Below are 24,015 nucleotides of genomic sequence, written 5' to 3'. Positions count from 1 at the left end.
CAGCGGGTGAGTTCAATGTTAAGGATTAAAACAAGTTGCTCCCCGACAGGATTCACAACCTTCCACTAACTTCATGTGTGTTATCTAGTATCCACTACGGTCACTGTCTTCCTAGTCCAAATAGAAACGCTCCCGTATGAAGGGGGAGCTAATCAAATCGCAGCATCAGAACCAATGGCTATGATTACTACACTTGTTGTGGGTCAAGCCGGAATGATTGATATGTGGATTCATCATTGTCAAGCTTCACTTGCTTAGTTTGTGTACGATTCCCCACGCCAGGCTGCGACGGGCATCATTCTAGAAGCCCCGAGTTGGCTTGCGCCTTCGCATATTATCCATGCTTTATCAGCCGCTCGGAGTATATTTTTATTTATTGAGTTCTTATTTGTCATGCATGTGCATAAATAATAACATTTACATTTAGACTCCTCTAATTACACTATAGCTTTGCCAGCGACAAAAAATTCTATCTTTGTTTTAGAAAATTGACGAGAACAATTTTAAGTTTTTTAATTTACTGCTTTACTGTTAACAGGTCAACGTAAATATAAACTACTAGTCTTGGATTATTTAAATGTTAGTGCAATTTCGAACTCAACGAATTTTGTTCATCACTTAATAAAATTATCAATACCAATCAATCTAAAACATAATATTTATAAATTGTTACATATTTATTATTCTCTCAAAATGCAGGTAAACCAGACATCAATGATATTACTTGCTACAAATGGACGGCAATCGCTCGGAGGCATGGGAAGAGGAGGAATGGACAAGTGAGGTGAGAGGACATCATATGTTACACGAGAGATTAGGGTTTGTTTGGTTCACTTTCCTATAGATGAATCGTAATTAGGATTGGTTTCGCGTGTTGAATGCGTCTAGTCTGTTTTGCTTTTTATTTTTTCTTAAATTATATGTTTCTCATGGGAAGTCATTCCTTAAGACATGGGAATCAAAGTTGCTCTTAAGCTGGGATCCATCCTAACTCCCGACCATTACTATCACGTTGGTTAACCTCCGTCAACTCCCTCGTCAACCTCACGACATGTTCTAGCAATCTTCGCCTTTGTCAACCCTTGTCATCTCTACTCCTACCTTCAAATTTTGAGTCCAAACCCACATAACTAGTTCATATAATTGGATTTTTCTTGCTGAAATCTACTTGAGTTTAATTTGTTGCTGCTCATTCAAGTCGTTTCTAAAACCCAGCTTGATCAACAATCATCAGGGGAGGGGAGAGATTGGAAATCACAAAGGGAGAGGATACCGTAGGAAGATGCGGGAAACCAGATTTTGGATGTGTACATTCTAGTCGTTTTGCATTTCACTTAATTATCTCTCTCCTACCAAACAAATTATTGATGGATATATAATATCCGTTCATTTCTATCTCCTACTATCCCACTCCTTTTTATTATTATTTCTGAGAACTAAATGTGTCTTGTTGGTAATAGCACTGGAACCAAGGGCCAAGAGGAGCTTCCTTTACCTGTATCGCATGCACAATGTTATAAAATTTATAAAAACAGATCAAGCTATTTCTAAATTATAAACATATAGCATGTGTACATTATATCAAATCAAAGTCTAGTGAAAAATCATACGCGTTATATTTAGATGGAGCTTCTCCTTGCATGCCTTATTTTTTTCTCATCGTATCCAACCTTTTCCCACAAGAAATTAAAAGGGTCACTCATACGCCTTGTACAATATGGCACACAAATATTGGATTGGTCCTCGACTCAAGCCTCATAAATACAGCGTCCACTGTTCAAGGAACCCCCACCCCCCAAAAATTACTATAACTACACTCACTAGTATTACATATGTGTAATACAATATACATACTTACATGACACTTCCTCCCATTTACTTTATTGGTTATTTTTTAGAAGGATAAAATAATTCACTTTATAAATTATTGAATTGATAATGATGTTTTGTTTTAAATAAAATGTCTAAACTACTATTAAAAAGTAAGAGGAAAAAATAGAAAAATAATATTATATTTTTTTTAACTTCTTGAGGGTTATATTTGTAATTATACTAAATTTTATTTTTTTTATTTTTATTATATTGATATTGATGAAGTTGGTAGAAATGACTTAGAAATAAGACAAAAGAAAATACATGTTTTTGTTTGTTATATTTTAATAAAAACAATATAAATTATATTTAGTTATTTGTTCATATTAACTTTTTATAATACTATATATTTATAGTATTCATGAACATCTCGGTCTTTCTTAATTAAGTTGTATTGAAATAATCGTAATAAAAATTGCCTATTTGTATGACTATCTATTTAATATATTTTTTATTCAATTTGAACACGATATCAATTCGTAATGATTTAATTTTATCAAGCGTTTAATTTATTAATACATAGATTGGTTGAATTTTCATAAAACTATGTTATTATCTATCCTAATGTTTTTGTTTAAAGCATCATATATAATGAATTAATGACAAATGAAATTTTTTTTATAATATAAGCATTTTTATATATACTAGATATATGTTCTCTTGTATTTGTCTATAAGAGATGCCAGATTTTTTTTAATCCATCTTTCTGGATCAAATGGGAATCGAACTTAGAACTCCTTGAATCAAGGGAGACCTTATGCTGCTTAACTAAAGGGTCATTGGCTTCATGCATGCGTCTTGTACAGTACATATATCATCAAATACTGTCAGAAAGAAAACGTTCAATTTCTTATCTATTACTGAAGGATTTTGTCCATTGGTATACTCTATACACTAACTAACAAATACCAGATTTTTGATGCTATCTCATGAAATAAAAAAAAAAAAAAAAAACGCACGATTGAGTGTACCGAGCTTTTACATATACATGTGGCGCGCGTGTATAAATCTAGTTACTGAGAGATATTACCCTATTTTTATTTATAAAAAAATTATCACTTTTTATTTTTTTATATAAATAAAATTACATATTTCAATAAATATTTATTACACATTTTTAAAATTGCTCCCTATAAATATATTAACAATAAATAATTAATACATGTTTATGTTGATTAACATAGAACATTTTAATTTAATTTTTTTATTTTTAAATATAATTATTATAATTAATTAATTTTTTTAAATTATGTGATATAATTTTTTTTTTATATATAAAGACGGAGGGAGTAAGCTTCATGTATTCTTAATGAGGAACTCATCATTGATTCAAAGCCAGCTACTAAGTATTTAATTGACACTTTAGGAGCAATAAATTATTAATTATCACGGCAGGTTTTTAGAATTGGACGAAGTGGCAAAACGGGGGAAAAAAATGGCGTCGTTGATGGGGGAGCACCAGGCTGAAGATTGAGACGACCAACAAAATCCAGTGTGACGCAATCAAAATAAAATAAAGAAATGAATAAAAACCGATGAGAGAGTCGTTATCGGACCGTCCACTTGGCGCATATCGCGCCACCTAAATATGGAAACCCCAAAATGACATACCCACTTCCTATTGGCACACCTGTTAACCATCTCCTACCCCACTTTCCCCCGATATCGTTGAAGATCTCAACCCTGACCCCTACACCATTGCACGTAGCTCGGAGTCTACGTGCCTCTATTTTGGCGCCTTCCCTTCGACACTCCTCGGTCTTTCATTGGCTACCTCCATGGGCCCAATCACATCCATCACCCTCTCCCACGTGGGCCCTCCCTCCCCTCCTCTCGCCACGTTACCCACCTCGCTCCAATCTCCTGTCTGCGTTGTTCCGGCTCTTCTTCTCACACCTGTCTTCTCTCGTACGTGTCCTTTTCACCCCCCTATAAAAGTAATCCCCTATTTCCCTCCCCTCCCCTGCCTTCGCTGCTCCATTTTTCTTCTCTCCTCTTTACCCTTTTTTTCTCACATTCGGATTTCGAACTCTTCTCTTATTGCTTTCTTCGCGTCACACTTGGACTGGGACGATGGATGCGAGGGGAGGGTGTTGTATCGCGAGATACGCCACCGGTGCGTATGATATGTCCAAGGTCCAGAGGATAATGCTCAGGTTTCGCCCGATCGCCCCGAAACCAACCGCCGGGAGTTCCAACTCCGGCAGTTCTTCGTCGGAGAGCAGTGACGCCTTCCCCAAAGGAGGTAGGCCGAAGAGAAAGTACGTTAGAGATGGCAGCGCCAACAACAGCAAAAGGTGCAATAGGAAGAGAAAATTATCGCCGGACCAGAACGACCCGGTTGTTACTCTTCCCTTGCTTCCAGAAACTCCCGATCCTAAGAATCCTCGGGCAACAGATCCAACAGTACCTGCTCCGAAGGATTTGCTGAGCGACGGAAATGTTCCGATGTGGTTGAATTTCGAGAATATCGCCCCTGGTAAAGCAGATCCTCCGGTGCCCTTCTGGTATCCGGATCAATCGCCGACTAGGGCTGCGGGTTCATGCGTGACGGTTGAATGCGTGACGGAGACGTGGGTAGAAGGGGACGGGCTTGGAAGTACGGACGAGGAGCGAACAGAGAAGCTGAGCAGGGACACGTGTCCGGCGTTTATATCGGACGGTTATGGGAGGGTGACGTGGACGAACGGCGCGTACAGGAGCATGGTGGGGCAGAGCGGCGGCAGCAAGCAAGGGGTGTGGTTGGCGATCAGGGAGAAGGTGGGGATGGCGGTGAGAAGAGCGGTGGCAGGGTACCCGTCGTTCACGTGCAGGGTGAGGATGGAGTACACGTGTGGGAAGAAGAAGAGTTCATTGACAGTGCCATGCGATGTATGGAGGATGGACAATGGTGGATTTGCATGGAGATTAGACGTCAAAGCTGCTCTTAGCTTGAGCCTGGTTCGGTAATGATAAGAAGAGAAGACCCGCGCATAAAGTTAAATATATAACGGGCCCTAACTCCAACGTCCAAAATCGTTTGATCTGCGAAATCCTTCCCTTGAGAGGTGTTTTGTTTTTTAAAAAATTTAACCTTATACCTTAACTCTTTCTAGAATTGTAAATATATCTGCGAGCTTCGGAGTGTGCTTCCCCGTAGATGCAAGTATTGGGTTGCTGATGAGAGGTTTTCTGCATTATTTGACGTGAGTTTGAACTTTCTGAGTTGCGTGCCAGAAGCATGTAATTTTGTGTAATCCCAAGTATTAGTAAATATTTTTGTGTTGTTCCTTACAGTAATATATGCTCCGAAGGCGGGTTTATTATTGGCTATAGCTGTTTAACCTATGAAATAAAGTAGTGCTATAGTTTCTATATATATATATATATATATGGATAATGAATGAAGCCCTCCACAAGCTCATCTACTTTTTTCGATCTATGGTTATCAACGGGAAATGGTAAAGGTAAGGGATTGAATTAATCATGTGTTTTGGAGCCTCTGTGGTGATAAAGGACGGTCTATTTATGAGATCAGTGCTAAGTCTGCTGGTTTTTTTAAATGTCAGTAAATGTGGAAGTAGGGAATAGGCAGGTACAAAAACTGAAAAGCCCCGTATAATGTGGGGTAGGGAGGGGATAGAGAAGAACATGGGGGTGGGAACAGGTAGGTGAGAGAGGACTTGAATATGTGAAGAATCACGGGAAGGGGAGCGAGCTGGGTTTGTTAAGGCTTTAAAAGTTCAAAACCAAAAACAAAATCTGAGTTTATTTTAAGAAGGATTACGTTTATATATATTTACCAATGGATGTTAAGGGATTGAATTGACTCATTCTAGAGTCTTGAAAATGATCCTGAATGTGAGTCTTGAACGTAAATATGCCTGAAGTATTCCCAAAATACCAACGAGGCCTAAAACACAGTTAAAATATCATAAAATTTATTAGTGGGCATAGCAAAATAACAATGGCTTTCTATGTTTAATTGTGGTGTGAAAATTTTATATCCTTTTATCTTTAAGAGCAGACCGGTCGCCTCATCTGAGCAAAGCTTTGCATCGAATTATTGCTTTTGCTTTATTGTGGGTATCAGATTTCTCCATATGCATGTTGGCTTCCGTGACAACATCAGATATAAGCTGCCACGTCGCATTACAGCTTGGTCCTTTGTAGACATGTGCATTTCAAGCCGGTGCAGTATCAATCTGGAATTTGAAAGAAAGGGAAGTTATGTTATTTGTAACTCGTTCATTGGAGTTTTCATATTGTGTATGAGTATTATATACGCATATGCAGTTTTTTTTTTTCTTGCCTACAAATATGTTGATGATGAACCATATTTGCCGTTTTCTTGGGTCTACGCTAACCAATTATATCACGAGTCTGTATGGTGCGGAGAATCTAATGTTATCTATAGATATAGTGTTTGCGAACAGTATAATATCCTGATTTTTAATTTATGCACTGTTAAGACAAGTTTCAACAAAATCCATGGACGAGGGTCCTTCGAAGTTGAGGGAATGTTCCTGAAGTGGTGAAGTTGATGTTTTCCTCCAATTCTAGGTATTCTCTGGTTATGGTATTTTTTGTCCATTTATTTTTTTCTCCAAACGGCAAGGGATTATATGCGTGTGGAGAGCAAAAATTAAGCTCTTTCTGTTTGTTTACATTCTCACTAGAAAATAAAAACTTCTTTTAACCGCGGGCAAAAATATACATTTGCAGCAGATCGTGTTGCGATAATATAGCTACTTGTTCCTGTTATTATAAGTGTTTGTTATCTATTTTACATAGATTAACAGAGATAATTAGTTCAACATTGTTAGAGAAAAAAATGATGACGTGAATGATGAAGAAAGAGGATTTTTTTGAAAGTGAACAATAAAGATTACATTAAATTTTTGCAAAGGATTTTATATTAAGAATCAGGTTAAAAATCATGGATGAAGAACTACGAACGGGAATAGTGGTGTTCATGACATGACAACAAAATGTTAAATGTGCCAAAGACATAGAGTTTCAATATAAACAGGATCTTTAGGCTATCTTATCATATTTTGTTTAGATGCAAAAATGAAACAGGTAAGAACAAATTAGCTTGATTAATGATGTAAAGCAACAGAGTTACAAAATTATAAGAAATTGGAAAGAAGAGCTAACTTTTAAGTAGTAACAAAGTGTTTGAGTTATTTGTTATTGAATTTTTTTTTTGATTTCTATTCACATTATTTATCCGAAATCGTTGTGTCCACAAAACTAAAAACCTGGATGCTTCGTGTTGAAATACCCATTCTTTTTGAGCCTAGTCTCACAAACTTTAGGGCAAGTTGAAGTAACAATCCTACATCCAAGTAACAGTATTCCTAATTTAGTCACTTCAAATCTTAAGAGTTATGTTCTCTCTATGACTCAGCACTTACTTAATTGAAAATGTTTATTCTAAATAGACTAAGCTTTACTTTATTGGATGTCTTATCAAGTCTAACTCTTCATTTTTCTCTATTTTGAGCTTTTATTTAAATGTGGATGTTTTAGGCTTAAACAGGTGGAGGGCATGGTACCTTGTAGAGAAAAATATTAACAACAGCATATGATGAGTAGGTTCAGACTTCAGATGAATCGCACTCTTCACTTTCTATAACGTTCATTTTCGTCAGTAGTTGTTTTTTTTTTTTTTGGGGGTAAGAAAGTCAGTAGTTCTTTTTTGGCCAATAGCTTGTACTAGATCTGCAGGCTAGAACTTAGAATCCCTGAGCCTTTTATATATAAAAAGTTTTTCATGTTATAATTAAGGAATTTTATCATAAGTATTGCAAATTGTTCTTTCAATGTGAATTATTGGAATTTAAGACCAATTACAAATACTGTACTCAAAGCCATTCATGTCAATAGTTCATGTCCCTTAATCAGTACTTATCTTTCTCTGATCAACCCCCGAAAACAAGCCATGGGCTTTGCTCATAAGGAAAGTAAAAAAGCTGCTTCACTTGCCATGAATTAAGTAACGGACCTCGTTTGAAACTTCACGATGAAAAGCATAAACTCACATTACAGTGTCAACCTATTATGAATTGTTCAACTTGCGTGCTCATAGAAAATTATATATCCAAATTGAGAATTTTTAGAGTGAAGTTTGAAGTAATTCATGGCATGTTTGATGTCTGTAAAAAATAAAAAGAAACTTAAAACCTTGTTTGGATAAGTGTTTTTAAATTTAACTGTTTTTAAAACTAATTCTCATTACTCTTTTTTAAAAAATAGAAAGATCTTAAAACTGTTTTTATCTGATTTTATTCAAAATATATCATAATTAATTATTAAAAACTATGGTCACTTTAACCAATTATTATCATGAGTCGTTACCGTTAACTACTAACGACCATCACTGTTGGCCAATTTTTAATTATAAAAATGATTTTTAAATTAATAAAACCAAATGATCTTTGTTCTCATTTTTGTCTTGAAAGACAATTTATTTTTTTTTTGAAAAACAACTTTTAAAAATAAAATTTAAAAACATAAATTAAATAGGCCCTAAATTTTGTTGGTCTCAGGCTCTGATTTTATAGATGGGATCATTCTTATCTTATAGATGATTGATTGAGAAAATCAAGCGATGCATGTAAATAAGAGTAAGAGAACGGTTGTGTTCGTCCTGGAGCAGCGCCTTTGTGGGCGAGAATTTTGAAGGCTTCTTATCTTAAACTATAATAATTACATTTTTTTAATGACTATAATAAATAAATTATTTTATATTTATTTTAAAATAAAATATTTTATTAAATAGGAGTAAATATGAAAAAATGTTGTTGATTTGAAGACAAATAACTATTTTATTAGGGCTGCGATTTGATTAAAAATGCCTTCTATTTTTTAAAAAATGAAGTATACTCCCACCATTCAAAAATGTAAAATATTTTTTAAAAAGTTAGATATTTAAAAATGTAAGACATTTTTAATCTTTTGAGGTATAATTTTTACTTTTTTTTTTCAAAAGTACTCTTATTGATAGTGACTTTATATTTATTATAGGGTGTTTAATAGAGGTAAATATAAAAAAATAGAGTTAGTTTGAAAGTAGGCGATCACTTTATTGAGGGATGAGATTCAGTTAAAAATGCCTTACATTTTTAAACGGAGAGAGTATTAGAAATTTTGTTTTCACATTTCAAGCTAAATAATTGTCTAAGCGCTTTAAGTTACTTGTTAAAAAAATTTAGTATGTACTTATTTTTATAAATGTTTATTTGTTTTCGTTATCAAAAATTTGTGTGTCAAAAGCTTGAGTGGGCTTATTATTTTACAAAAATTTACTAGTTAAATCAATTATTAAGGAAGATTTTTAAAGTTAATAATAAGATTTGTTATTTCACAAATATTTGCTTGTTACATGACTAATGGGGATTTGTTAAATAATTTTAATTTCCATCACTTTTTATTAATGTCTACTTATTTTTATTACAAAAAAAATTTACTTTTTCGTTCAAAAATGTAAAAGATTATTTAAAGAGTTGCATGTTAAAAAATATAAAATATTTTAATATTTCAATATCTAGTTAATGTATTTTTTTTAAAAGTACCTTTATAAATTATATGTTCATTTTAAGACAACTAATTACTTTATTGAAAGTTAAAATTCAGTTAAAAATATATTATATTTTTGAATGGAGAAAGTATTTATCAAAACCTCATGTAAATTTGTTATTTTACTAAAATATACTATTTAAACTAATTAAAAAAATTTAAAATCAATAACAAGACTTATTATTTCATGGATTGTTACTTATTAAATTACTAATGAAGACTTGTTTTAAAAAATTAACTTTTAAGAGATTTTATAAATATTTAGTTATTTTTATTATTAAAAGTTTACTTGTCAAAAACACATATTAACTTGTTATTTTATTAAAATTTAATCATCAAATTATTTCAACAAGAATTTATAAAAAATGATGGAATTAAATTTTTCTAATAAATTTTATTTAGTAATTTAACAAATAACCAATTATAAAAAAACAAGTCTTATTACTAATTTTAAATTTTTTTAATAATTCAATATGTGAATTTTAAAAAGATAACAAGCTCAAGTAAGATTTTGAACAATAAAAAAAATATTTATAAAAATCAATGCATATAAATTCTTTTAACAAGTTCTTGTTAGTAATTTAATAAGTAATTAATTTTCAAATAACAAGTCCTATCTTTAATTTTAAAAATTTTATTTAATAATTTGACAATTGAATTTTAGTAAAATAACACATTCATGTGAGGTTTTGACATATAAACTTTTAATAATAAAAACAAAAAATGATGTATAAAAATCAGTGCATGTTAAAATTTTTAATAAATTTCACTAGTAATTTAACAAGTAGTCATTTATAAAATGATAAATAAAAATTGAGCTCTAATAAGTATTTGGCTTGAAATGTGAAAACAAAGTCTATAATGTATAAAGCTTTGCATTATATGATTAAGAGCCATTGCTAATTTAATGGCTAGCAATTTTTTGGTCCCTGATTATATTTTTCCATTTAAAAATAGTTTATTTTTTTGTGTATAAAAAAGGGGTGATTTTTCAGTTCAATAAAAATAATAAATATTATATATTTTTCTTAAATGTGTAAATCTACACATTTAAAATACACCAATTCAATAATTTTTTATATATTTAAATATATATTTTTTTAAACAGATAGAATATTATCATCCCTTCAATTTGATTTTTCCCCAATTTATTATACTTAAAAATTCATATAATTTATTTAAGTACTAAAATTATACTCTTTTTGTTAACAAATATAAGAAATTTTTAGTGTTTTAAGGTATAATTATTGTATTTTTTTTGAAAAAGTGCCTGAAAAAAATAAATTTCTTTATTTTTACTTTAAAGTAAAATATTCTATTAAATAGGGATAAATGTAAAAAGATAATGTTGATTTAAAGACAATTACTTATTTTATTAAGATGTGAAATTTGATTAAAATGCCTTACATTTTTTAATGAAAAGAGTATGGATTAATAAAGTATTGATATTTCAAATTGTCTCACACATTCGTATCAATATTGTGTTTGATATTGATATTTACCAATACTTTTTTAATATGTATTTGTAGAGTATTGAAAATTTATTTTTGATACATATCCAATATTTTTAAATTATAATTTGATACTTTAAAGTCAATACTTCAAAGCTATTTGTAAGAAATTAAATTTTGTTAAATATTGAGATATTAATCTTTTTTCTTAATATATTTTTGTGATTTGATTTTAAAATCAATGATTAATTTTTTCTTAAAAAATAAGTTTAGATATAATAAAAAATAAAAATTATATTTTTTAATTTTAAAAACATAGGGATATAATCTTTTGGCATTTAGACCTCATTTTTTTTAGCTTATTTTATAAAAAAAATAATTTTTTAAAATTAATTTTATGAGTTTTTATGATATTTGTTTAAAATTTTAAAAATAATCAAAATTCAAAAAAAGCATATTTCTAGTTATTTTAAGAAGTTATTTTGAGTAGCTTTTAAAAATAATATAATACAACAGATAAGTTAGAATATTTTAAAAAGGTGGAATATTCAAAAATATCGTAAACTTTTAAAATGATAAAATAATAAATTATTTTTATAAAACAAAAATCAAAGAAGATATTATAAAATTTAAAAATAACTAACTAATAATTACTTTTTTATTATTATAACCAAATATAAAATAATTTTTATTTTTTAATAAAATCTTTAAGCTACCTAAAAATAACTTATTTTTTTACTGTTAAACAAACTAGCCCTTAAACATTAGGTGGGGAACTATTAGCAGAAATTAGGCGATTGGCAATTAGATATAGATAGATTAAAAATACAAATAATGATTATGTTTTTCTTGATATTATTTTATAGTACTATATATGCATGCTATTTTCAATATTTTCTAAATTAAAATTCTAGTTTTAATGTTTTCTATTTTTTTATAGATATATATGCATGTACTAAAAACATATCATATATTATATTTTTAAAAATAAAAATATTGAAATACAGGCCGAGTATCATTTATGTGAATATCTTCCACATAGAATGAATAACGGTGATTTGCTAGCGTGGCTTTCTGGTTGATCTGGTGATGTGCAAAATTAAATCTAAATTAAGGTCCTAAGATAAATGGTGGTAAAAAAGAACAGCTAAGATTTCTTTAACGGCGGCGCCCTACGAGGCAACGGGCCTTTATAATATGAGGAGTGACCTATGCAACTTAGTTTTCTCAGTTTCTTGTAAGCTTCTTTCTCTATTTTTTAAGGCATGGTAGCACGAGTTTGAAGAGTTAAGGTAAGCAAAGAAGAGTTTTCCAGGGTTTGCAACCAAGGCACTGGAGTCTGCAAGAGATTTAGGTTTTGAATTAGGAACTTGCTAAAGGCTTTGCGCTTTATAATTGTACCAATTTTCACTTTTTCTTGGCGTTGATGTTCCTCCTCGTTTGAGATTATAATTTCTGATCAGATTAACTTCAATCATATATCTTTTGAATTTCATTTTCATTGTTCACATTCTCGAGCTCTTTTTTTGTTAGATACTACAGCCTTGTATCTCTTGACGTTATTGTTTAGGCTTCTCTAGTTGATAGGAAATATTGAGGTGGCATTCTTTTGAACTGTAATAAATGTCGGTTGAGGGAGTCTTACATTTCTTGTATTGGAATATTTAAGCTATTTAGCCTAGTTTGCTGTTCAAAATTATTGTCATGAAAATAAATTTGAGATTGGTATCATGCCTAAAAAGCACATAAGATTGCTACTCATGAAGTTTTAACATTTTGGGATTAGCAAACGAATGTTAGAAACAAACAACTGGCATAATTACCCTATTCCATTGTTTAAGGAACAACTTGCAATGTTCGAGGAAATAAGGCAAGAGGATGGCGAGAGAATTACCCCCATCATGCAGTTTCTTCTTATTTTTTGCTCCCTCTATTCCTTTTTTACATGTCACAATCATGTACTTTTTGTTAGTTAATAAAAACAATGTTATGAAATTATATTATTTTCCACAAATACCCTTCTTTAAGGTTAAAAAAAAATCATTTTTAGCTTACCCCTTTTGACAAAGCATTCTTATAAAATTGAAGCCTGGAACTCAATTGTTAGAGTTGATATATCCAGTTATTGAAATTTAATCTTATTGCATCAAGTGTGCCTATATAATTTGTTGGAAAAAGGAATTGAAAAAGTCCTCTCTCTTATACAGTTGATGGGGAAATCCAAGAAATACTCCAAAAGTCATGCTAATGGTCTTGTTCCCAACTTTTGACATGGCGTGGAAACTATGGGTGACTTGGAAGGGGCTAGTAATAGCAAAGAAAGAATTTATTCAAAGCTTATGGTGTCAAAAAATGCTAGCACCTTGAAGAGCCTTATCCTGAATGCTAATGGTTATGATAATTTCGTTGGCCCATTAGAAGTTTTATCATTATAAAAAATGTCACGTATTGAAAGGAAGAATTTGGATTTGAGGTTGAAATTGGAACTTGAACAAGTTAAGAAATTTTAGAAGAAAGTTGCCTCCTTAAATTCAAATATCCTTGTATTGTCTTTATCTAGTGACACAAGGAGTTACAGCAATGGGCAGAGGAGGCTTAGATTGGCTAGTCAGCAACGATCACTTAAAGTATCATCTCCATATGTTGAGAAAAGGGCCCCATTAGGACATAATGATCCTAAAAGAAAAGGAAGCATGGAAAATATGAAACATGCTGCACAATTGACATCTTCAAATGGTATGTCGATGAAGCAGTTTCAGAATTTACTTAATTGTTTGATGTTACATCAATATGGTTGGGTTTTTAACATACCAGTTGACATTGTAGAGTTAGAAATTCCTGATTATTTTACTGTCATCAAGCATCCGATGGATTTAGCTACTGTGAAGAGTCAAATAACTTCTAGCCAATATTCTAGTCCCATAGATTTTGTTACTGATGTGCGGCTAACTTTCTCAAATGCAATGATTTACAACTCTCCTGGCAATAAAGTACATACCATGGCAAGAATACTTAGCAATCATTTTGAAATAAGATGGAAACCTCTTGAGAAGAAGATTCCTATGGCTAACAGTGTGGCACCCAAGTCTTCTAGACCCATTACTCATATGGAAACTGAAAATTTAGACTAATTTCCTCCCTTAAAAAAGAAGAAAAGTAAATCCAATGACACTGATTTCAAGCCCAAGCCTGTCATAAGAATCATGACTTATGATAAGAAGCATAAATTGAGCTTGGAGGTTGAAGCACTGCTTAAAGAGTTTCCTACTTCCATTGTCAAATTCTTAAAAGAACATAGCAACAATGCAAATGAAATAAATGATGATGAAACTGAAATTGACATTGATGCTCTTAATGAGGAGATTTTATTCCAATACAGAAGCTTGTGGATGCCTATATGTTGGAGAAGCAGAAGGTCCAGGAAAAAGCTGAGCCTTGTGAACTGGAGGTTTCTTCATCTCTTTATTCATCTTCAAGTGCTATATTTTGTCATACGCACATCTTTTTTCTTGGCCTGATGTTTATATGTATACTTAGAATCCATAGATGGAACATGAATGATAATTACTTATTACTATTCGGCTTTGGTTGATTTCATGCAGCTTCCAAATGAATTATTACAACTATGTATAGGTATATTCTATCCTTGTTCTTGAACCCTACCAGTAAACATCTTACTGATCACAAGAACTAAGATCTCTTATTTTTTATTTATATAGACAGTAACTCAGTTGAGGAGCATGTGGACATTATTGGTTGGACTGATGCTTCTTTTTTGAGTTATCTTGCTGTGGCTATTGAGAAAGTAGGAAATAGAAGAGGTAGTAATAGTGATAGTTCAAGCAGCTCGAGTAGTGACTCTAGTTCTTCATCCAATAGTATATTCAACTTCATATTTTTGATGTGCTTTCTAGTCTCAAGACGTGCTTTAAATTTTTTGATGTTTGGCAGCATGTAAATACTAAATTTTCTCTACTTTTCTATTTTTCAATCCAAATGTTGTAAATATATCGTGATATATTTTTACTTATCTATAGTCTTATAACTCTTTTGATTAATGCTTGTAATTCACATTGTAGTGCAAAATATATGAAGGAAATTTATTTAATAACATTCTTAAGAATCATTTTGTTTGCTCTGTTATAACAACAATGTTTTCTCTCTCTCATCTATTACCACATCTGCTTTGAGTCCCTATTGGTTATGCTGAATTCTGAGGTATTGTATTGTATCCTAAAAGGAACAAGGCATTCTATTCATTATGTGTTTTTATAAACATTCTAAACTCATATCATTAACAAACTTTTATTTCATAAATTTCCTAATATTTCCAAGGTGATGAAACAAAGAACCACATTAAAATGTGTGTATGCTTTTTTAAGGAATTGTTTATAAATTTTTACCTTGTTCAATTATTAGTTGAATGCATTCTTGAAATCTACTTCATCCCCTGTTCTTTTTGTTTCTTTTGGGGTTCTTGGTACAACCCATTGGCATTGCATGTCTCGTCTTGTTAGTTGTCTATTTCTGAGTTAAGCATTTGACTAATTTACTCCATTCCCTTCTGTGTTGTGCTGAATTCCCAAAAACTTTCTCTCTATCATAGAAGCTACACAACCTCTTTTATCTTTGTGAAATTTATGAAATTCCAAAAATTATTTTCATGGCAAAACTTAGAAATTTTAGGTTATATCTGTGAAAAATTAGAGAAATAAAATGGTATCAGAGTATTTGTTTTTTTATTAGCTTGTCATTGTGGTTGTTCTTGATGATATAGATTAAACATATAATTTGACCCGTGTCTGTCAACTTATGGGGCAATGGCTATAACTTTTTGGCATTTTTATGCAAAGGCTTTTCTTCTTTTGCCATTGTAAAGTGCAGAAAAAATGACTTTTTTTGGGTAAATGGAAATAATCTCTTTTTATTGGGGATGGATAAGTTGTTTAAAAACCTTTCAAGTGCATAACAGTGTTAGCAAATCTTTCTTCACATATCTTTTTAGCAATCTACTAGTCATATTAATGCAGGAGCCCTTTAAATTGTAACTTCAGTAGTTTTTGTTGGGTAGAAACTATAGTTGAGATTTTTCTTGAAATGTATAATATTTCTACATTTTTCAAAATTTATTGCATTTGGAACTTGTCAGGTTTAGATTCAAGTATTTCAGGACCTCCTAGTGCTTTAAAAGTAATCATGATGATATTAGGATGGTGTTAGTTGAAGTTTCTTTTATCATGATCACCATTTTCTGTGACAAATTTATATTGTAGGAAAATGTGGGTTCTAGTTTAACTTTAGATCCAAGCAAAGGGAATCATAGTAATTCAGAAACTAGAAAGGGTGGGTGTTCTAGTAGTTGTTCTGTAAGCATTAGCTTGCGTTATAGTTTCTTAGCATTAGTTTGGCTGACAAAGCCTTAGTTATCCACTATTATCTTTAAGCTCACTACATATTTTTCGTACAGTTTCAATTAATATGACTGGCCAAGTTGAGCAGAGTTCCTATTCTAAGGTAGTTACTGTTTCGGCGAAAGCCTGTCTAGAGGGTAAGCTTGAAACATGAATGAATCTTGTTTTGTTAATTTTAGGGCATGATCTCATCTTTCATGTTGCAACATTATAGGGGAGAATGCTTCAGAAAGGCAAGTCTCCCCAAAAAAGCTCTACCGTGTAGCTTTATTAATAAACGACTTTGTCAGCACCATACCTAAAGCCCATGAAAAGACATTTGAAAAGGTTTGTTACAGTAGAATTTAGTCATGTATTTTGATTCTCTGTAGGATACAGGATAATGGTGTTCTTATAATTCATAATGATTTTTAATTTAATTCCTATGGTTTATTTTTTGTTAGTCATTCCTATTATGAAACGTTTAGATATTATTCCCTAACTCCAAAATTGTTAACAAACAATCCTTATCTACGCGTGGCTAAATAGTTTAAGAATCATGCTTACGCTGCAAACAGATTTGGACAATTAGGATTTGAAATAGTAGTTAGTGAATATCTCAGTAAAGATATAAAATGTCACGAGGTGTCTATTTTTGCTGCTAGGTGAAGAAGAAGAAAGAGAAAATGGCAATTGTATCAGTTGCAATGGGTCATTCATGTATGCCACGTGGGATGTGTGAACTGATAATTCAGGGAACATGCTATAGTTCATATACAATTTTTTGTTTCGTTTTGTGTGAATTGTAATTCAACGAACATGCTTCTATATTAAACATCATTTGTTTTGTTATCAAACATGCTAGCATTGGCAACGTTTTTGGAAGTTCTCTATTTAAAAATCTTTTGAATTGGTCTGTTGCATGTTAAAAACCAGGACCCTTATAAACCTAGAATAAAGAGAGAAGAACTTGAAAGGTTTTAGAAAGGTGTGTTTGTAATTCTGCACCTCAAGAGTAATTCTTGCATTATTCAATACACCCATCTGTTATAGTTTCTTAAAGTTTTCCATTTTAACCTTCCTCTGATTTATAATGTGTGTGATAAGAGAAAGCCAAACTACAGGCTGAGGCAAAAGGAAAGGGAGTGAGAGAGTGAAGCAGCTCTTCAAGCTTTAAAAAACATATCTTGATTGAAAAATATATGTGAGGATACAGATTCAACTTTCTTGTAAGTTTCACTGTTTTGTTTTCTCTTTTCAGATGGAGAAGATTGTTGATATCAATAAAAGCTGTCAACTTTTGAAAGATCTAGAGATTCTAAGAGTTGTATGACGCACATCTACCAAGATTCAGAGACAAGTCCAAGACATCTTTTAAATGAGTTACGTAGTTTCAAACTACGGGGGGAGTAACTCATTAGAGTAGCAAAGATTATACTAGAAATTATATGAAAATAAGGGTGAGAATGAACTATTACATGGTGTTGTCAAACCAACAAATGGTGCTGAAGGAGAAATTGTTTGATGGTCATCTTTTCTCTTGATTATTGGAGTGACTGCCAATTTGAAATTTAACTATAATTTTTTCAATGCTAAATTTTAGTCTAAAGTGAGTTTGTTTCCTGAGTGAGCCATCTTGTTATGTATCCTATCATCCTGTTTTGTTGTGTTTAAATTCAATCTACTATCCGGCAACAATATTAACAGGTTGTGAAATAACTTCAGTACTGGGAAGCTCATTTGTTGCAGACCTAAAGCTCAATTATCATCACTTTGACTAATGAAAATGACTTTAAAAATGTTATTTTAAGACCAAGGTTCTTTATAGACCAATATGCTCAAGCTAACTTGACTTGCATTATCTGAATTGGAATTATCAGAGTTTAGTTGGAATTTTTTTACATCGTCATAGGAAATCATGAAAGTTTGATGAGAAAGCTTCACATCATAATTAAGTAACAAAACTCAGTTGGAAAACCTTCCCATTGAACGTTATTGATTTCCAAATACAATGTGAAGGTTTTCTAACTCAGCTCTTACATTTCAATTCAAATAATGTGATTGCAAATTCTAGTTGTTATGAGGGGGAGAACCAAGAGTTCTCTGTTTTATAGCTTGCTCCATTCAGTCTCATGATACAAGGGGATTCAATTTGGGTGCTTATCAGACAACCTAAATTAATTTTTTACTGTTGTCTCCATCCCTCAATCAAAAAATCTTCATCACTTTTGTATTTGAGCTACTCGTAGACAACATCAGTCTGCCTAAATTAATTTTCTGTTGCTGCATCTATCTCTCAATCAAAAAATATTTATCACTTTTGGACTTGAGGTACTCGTGGACATCATATTTCAACCCTTTAGGTTCGATTGAGAATGTTTGACTTAGATCTCCATGAGATTCTCCAAATTCAAGACTTACCTTCCCGAAGTACGCTGGAAGGCCACCAGGGCTCCAACTTCCTCGGCTGCTGATAGAGTGGTTACTTGCTTTTGTGCTTTAGTGATTTCCTATCACATGAAATTCAATCATTCAAGTCAAATAGAAAAAGGCTAAAGGAATCATGCATCACAATTCAGGAGAATAATATTAGGCATATTGAAATCTTTTTCGATAACTACAACAAAAGAATGATAATTGAATGATAAACTGGGAGGAACTAGCAGTTGTTCGAGTTGTTGATACCCTCATCTTATTACGGCTTATAGGAGAAGCTTTATCACTCATCTCCCACTGCAACCATGACAACACAGCCCCATCTGTTTCAATATTTCTGAGCATTGGTGGACCATTAAATGCTTCTCGACTTCGCAGTCCTCCAACGAACGAGCTCGTGTCGCTTTTTTCTCCATCAAATGAGAAAATATCTGCATCTTCAATGTTTGAAATAAAATCTTTATCTTTTAGCCTCCTCATTCAAGCACCTAGACATCCCCCTTCTGTCACTACTTCTTTGTGAAATACAAAACATTGTTTAAAAAGTCAACCTCATAATTTATTGGCTCTTCACTCATCAAGAAAAATTACAAGGAATTCAGTGTATCACAAAATCCTAAATCTTGAAATTCACAAAAACTAGTGCACCTTCCTAGTTCTTGATGGTTTTTGTATAGCCATGCTCTTTGAATCAAGAAGCAATTCTTTAATGACTTCAGAAAGTTCTCTACATCGCTTCTCCTCTGATGTTATTTTAGCTAATAAAACTTGTTTACACTTCTCTGACTGTCTATTTCTCAAAGAGAAGATAGAAATGTCATAATTCTATTTGTCAAACAATTGACGAAAACTGGAACTTCCAAAGAACATCTTTATGTCGATAATCATTGTTCACCACTCAGAATTTTATCCCACATCTCCGAGAAAAATAAATTTTGACTTATGCTATCTTTTCTAGGTCAGTTTCACAGTTTCTCTTGCTTGAAACAACATTCTGAATAAGGGTGTTCAAAACTAATCCAAACTAATCACATCAAACTGAACTCACATGAATTGATCAAAACCAATTATAAATGAGGTTTAGTTTGGTTTTTCTTTTAACAAAACCAATTGGTTAGGTTTAGTTCATGTTTTGTTTCTGGAAACTCGAACCAAACTGAATCAAATCTTATTATATTTATTTTTATAAATTTGTCAAAGCTTTTTTTTCCACATTTTCAAGTTTAGTTATTTGTAAATCATTAGTAAAAATAAGTTACAATTAGCTAAATGTTATTTATAATTATTTAATATAATTTTTTAATTTTATATTCAAGTGCTTTAAAGATGAGACATTGATTTTCAATAGTTGAATATGCTAATTAATTGTTAAAACATATTCTTTTGTACTCAAGAGATTTTTTCATTGCAAATAATAATTAATTAATAGTTAAAAATTATTAGTGAACATAAATATATATTAATGATTATGAAGAATATCTCATTAAAAAGGTTCAAATTTGATCAAGACCTAAACCAAACCAATCAAAAATCAAACCAAACTGATTAGGAAAAAATACCGAATAGGTCTCAAACTATAGTGAACCGATTGGCTCGGTTTGGTTTAATTTTTTTTTAAAATCAGACGAAACTTGTGAACGCCTTTAATCTTGAATAATACCAAAGTTGTTTGAGAGCTTGGGATTGGCAGTAGTTAAAGTAGAATTACCTTTTTTTTTTTTCGACAAAAGAATTACATGGACATAAAACGACAGTTGGACAAGTAACTGTATTTTCAATAAAGAATAGGGAGGATGCACCAAATTCCAAAATTTGCAAGTCGTAGAACAAGAAAGTTAACAATATTTTACATTTCACAGACCTGTTTATTTGCCATTTTGATTTCATCTGCAGCATAACTTAATTCTCTCCGCATTGCTTTATGTGATCTGCTGGCCATGACAGGAAGTAATAAAGAAAATTAGAAGCAATCAACTGATTCATCTGAAGCAGTACTACGCTCTTTACACAAAAGTAATCCATAAACCCTTTTCTGAGCATAAGTTGCTCATATTTTCTCATTTGCAATTTTATTGAAGTGAGCTCTTGTCCATTCGTCGTCAATAAGAATTGAAGACTGACTCTGACAAGCCAGAAATATTTATTTTGCATCCAACAAGAAAATATATTATAAAAACAACTTAATATGCCATTGAAATGTCAATGTTGTCTAGTATCATCTGAAAGATAGTGTTTCAACTGGTGCATCCGGATTCCGGATCCCAAATTAAGTATGTTGACGGAAAATTACAGCTGCTAGCATTCTTGGCAATAAAGTAAGAAATGTAAAATCTAAGAAGAAACCCTGATTTTAATCATACTTACGGAGTAGCCATCGCATGAGCTCAAATCCTTCTGGTTGAGGGACTTTCTCAGCACTGACTTTTGACCTGAATCGATTGGCTTATGTAGCAGCTTACACCCAATATCACTATTCATGGCATTCAGGTGACCCTTAGCACTGTGAAAATGGTCCATATCACTCTGCGTAATGCATGCATAAAAAACTTAAATTTATTTATAGAATATGTTTAAGAGAAACTCACCAGGCATAGTTAATCAGAATATGATCAATCATACTTCCGTAATGAAGAACAACAAAGGGCTCAATATATATTTTTTTAGTTTAGTTTTGTTTGTTTAGTGACAGGCTTAGCCAAAAATTTGGTGTTTCAAGCAGGCAGAGTTACATCACAATGCGTGACTAGATCACCTTTTTCAGGAAGATTTCATGTTTGTATTTGCAATTTGGCATTCACTTTCAAACTTCCTATTAGGCAAAGGGCTATTCAGCAGCTGAAATAGTATACTCTAAGCAAGAAACTAAATCATTGCATATTGAATCAAACTATCCAGTTTGGAAAATTTTCACGCGCACGTTGAAATTTAACGCATCATCTTTATGGGAACTGGATTCACGTTACACATTCAAGATACTACATAAAACATGTCAACGACCATTAAGTAATTGTTTTCAAGGAATTTTGTCTTCTGGCAGTGCTGGATTAGAGTCGCTATGAAATATTATCCAAGCATTTCGACATTATCATGCAATTGCGGGGGAAAGCAGCAGCATGACCAAAGGAAGGGTTTCTTACCTCAGAATCACTAATCTGGCACCGCACCATTGAAACTGATCTCCTCCTTCTCGGATTAGCGTCCGACACTAGTCTCTTCCCACCAGAACTTTCACAAGCGTTGGCATTTCCGTCATTAGCTACCCCCGTTCTTCTGCTTGAAGCGGACCTCCCTCGCCTCTGCGATGCAGGTGTTGCACTAGCAGGACTAACCTTATCGCGTCTCGGAGTCGAGCGACCTCGATCACAGGATTCGAAGAATGCAACAGCAAGATCACTAGGAAACCCAGAGCCACTGGCAGTGTTGACAAACCTACCTCTAGGTCCAAGAGACTCGTCAAGGCCGTTGCAGGTATCCCGAGCGGGATTTCGACGGGAGAATCGGTTGAGACTCTGAGAACGACGGTGAGATGAGAAGTTGCAACGGGAAGAGGTAGAGTCGTTGGTGGAGGAAGCCGACGAAGCCGGTACGGGCGTTCTCTCCGTGGTAGATTTGATAGCAGCGATCGCCATTGCAGTGAAATAAATAAGGAAATAAAGAAAAATTGAAATGCAAATGGAGAATGTCAAGGTACGTCAACTAGAGCACAGCATTCACATTTAGTCTCTCAAGCTTCGCCGTGAGGCGATGCATTGCAATTTGCAAGCGAAGTAATCGTTTGGACTTTGGAAGGAGAGGGAAATGGACGGAGAGGCCGAAAATGCCGACATGCAAAATTCGAGGCTTTTAACTCGGCTGGTTTGGTTGAGAATATTCTCCCTCCTGTCTTATACTTTCACCCGTGTAACGTGTGATTATATAAACAATTTTCATATTATAAACAAATAAAATATATTTTTATTTTTATCTTTAATTTTTAAAAATAATATAACTATATTTAATATTTTTATATTAATAAAAACTAAAATTAAAAAATAATTTAATCGTTATAAAAAATTTTATATTTTCAATCAAAAATTGTTTTTACAAAACGTGCTACAAATAAAACAGAGGAAGCATATAGTTGAGTTATTCCAACTTGAAGCTAATAGAAACCCAACCAATACTTCATCACTGGGCTTCGACTATGGATCGATTTTGGACACATGTTTCTTAAGCTGTTTGCATGGTGGGCCAAACAATGCCTTGTTTTTGATTCCTTACTTTTTTTATTACATTAAAAAAAACTATTGTTTTTGCTAGAGTCCTTAGTCTATTTTATTTTTTTAATTTATTTTTACCATAAACGTAGTCATGAGAAGTTGGATGGTTGATTTCAACTTTTATTTAGAGAAGCTAATCAAAGATGGATTGACTTACTCGTTAAGTTCATAATATCAATTTTCACGTTAAAATTTTTAATGATCCATCACTTGGTGCCATAATTTTATAACTTTAAACATATTTTATTTACTTTCTTTTTTACGACTTTAACTGTGATTTTGTATTAAAAAATTATTATTATTATTATATATATATATATATATATATATATATATAAAAGAACATCCTAGGCGCCAAAATCTTTAAAAGTTTGGCTTTATCTTTATGAAGTCTCAATTGATAAATTAAACGGCCCATTATGTATTTACTTTTAAGTCAATTTTTTATGAACCATATGCGTATATTATACTTGTTTTGAATTATAAATATAAATAGCATGGATTATTAAAGTTTGGTCTTGTATAGAAAAAATGATGATAAAATTCCTTCAAATTATATAAATGATAATTTAGTTTCTTAAAATGTTATAATTCAATTAAAGTTTTTAAAAACTTTTACATCAATAAATTTTAAAATAAAAAATTATTTTACCCTTATTAAAAATAACAAGTCTCAATAATAATTTTTATATAAGAAATAATAACTTATCAAGTGTAATCTTTATTATTAAAAAATACATTCTCAAAGCTACAAACTCTAATTACAATTTTTTGTTTAGGTAATGACAACTTTTATTTAAATAATCACAACAATTGAATAAGAAATTATAACTTATTAATAAAGATAAAATAATTCTTTTAATTTATAATTTATCGACATAAAAATTATTAGGGACTTCATTAAAATTATGACTTTTTTTTTTATCATTTTGCCTCTTACATATTCGTATTGATGTATTTTCTCCAAAATCTGTCGTCATTTGGGGATTTTGGCTTTCAATTTTCAACAAAGAAATTATCTGTCCTAGATTATCCACTCTCTTT

General features: G+C 31.8%; 3 protein-coding genes across 3 annotated transcripts; 2 read left to right on the top strand and 1 right to left on the bottom strand.

The window, feature by feature from the left end:
- The first annotated feature begins 3,847 nt into the window (after positions 1-3,847).
- On the top strand, positions 3,848-5,151 carry LOC129320519 (uncharacterized). Its single transcript, XM_054966013.1, has one exon. It carries the CDS (start codon positions 3,946-3,948, stop codon positions 4,819-4,821), a length of 876 nt encoding a protein of 291 aa, XP_054821988.1. The 5' UTR covers positions 3,848-3,945; the 3' UTR covers positions 4,822-5,151.
- An 8,428-nt stretch (positions 5,152-13,579) lies between these two features.
- Positions 13,580-17,609, top strand: LOC129319747 (transcription factor GTE11-like). The gene is made up of 6 exons (XM_054964822.1): positions 13,580-13,876; positions 14,266-14,334; positions 16,160-16,229; positions 16,354-16,434; positions 16,512-16,624; positions 17,538-17,609. Exons 1-6 carry the CDS (start codon positions 13,580-13,582, stop codon positions 17,607-17,609), a joined length of 702 nt encoding a protein of 233 aa, XP_054820797.1.
- A 1,742-nt stretch (positions 17,610-19,351) lies between these two features.
- On the bottom strand, positions 19,352-22,341 carry LOC129319746 (uncharacterized). The gene is made up of 3 exons (XM_054964820.1): positions 21,850-22,341; positions 21,077-21,235; positions 19,352-19,537 (listed from the first exon to the last, which is right to left on the bottom strand). Exons 1-3 carry the CDS (start codon positions 22,339-22,341, stop codon positions 19,352-19,354), a joined length of 837 nt encoding a protein of 278 aa, XP_054820795.1.
- Between the last annotated feature and the right edge of the window lie 1,674 nt (positions 22,342-24,015).

This window comes from Prosopis cineraria, unplaced genomic scaffold (assembly GCF_029017545.1).
Source record: "Prosopis cineraria cultivar Desert tree isolate PC_DT_omini unplaced genomic scaffold, ASM2901754v1 PC9, whole genome shotgun sequence".
NCBI classification, from domain to species: domain Eukaryota; kingdom Viridiplantae; phylum Streptophyta; class Magnoliopsida; order Fabales; family Fabaceae; genus Prosopis; species Prosopis cineraria.
Note: the sequence above shows the minus strand (reverse complement) of the source record. Positions and strands in the feature narration are given on the sequence as shown.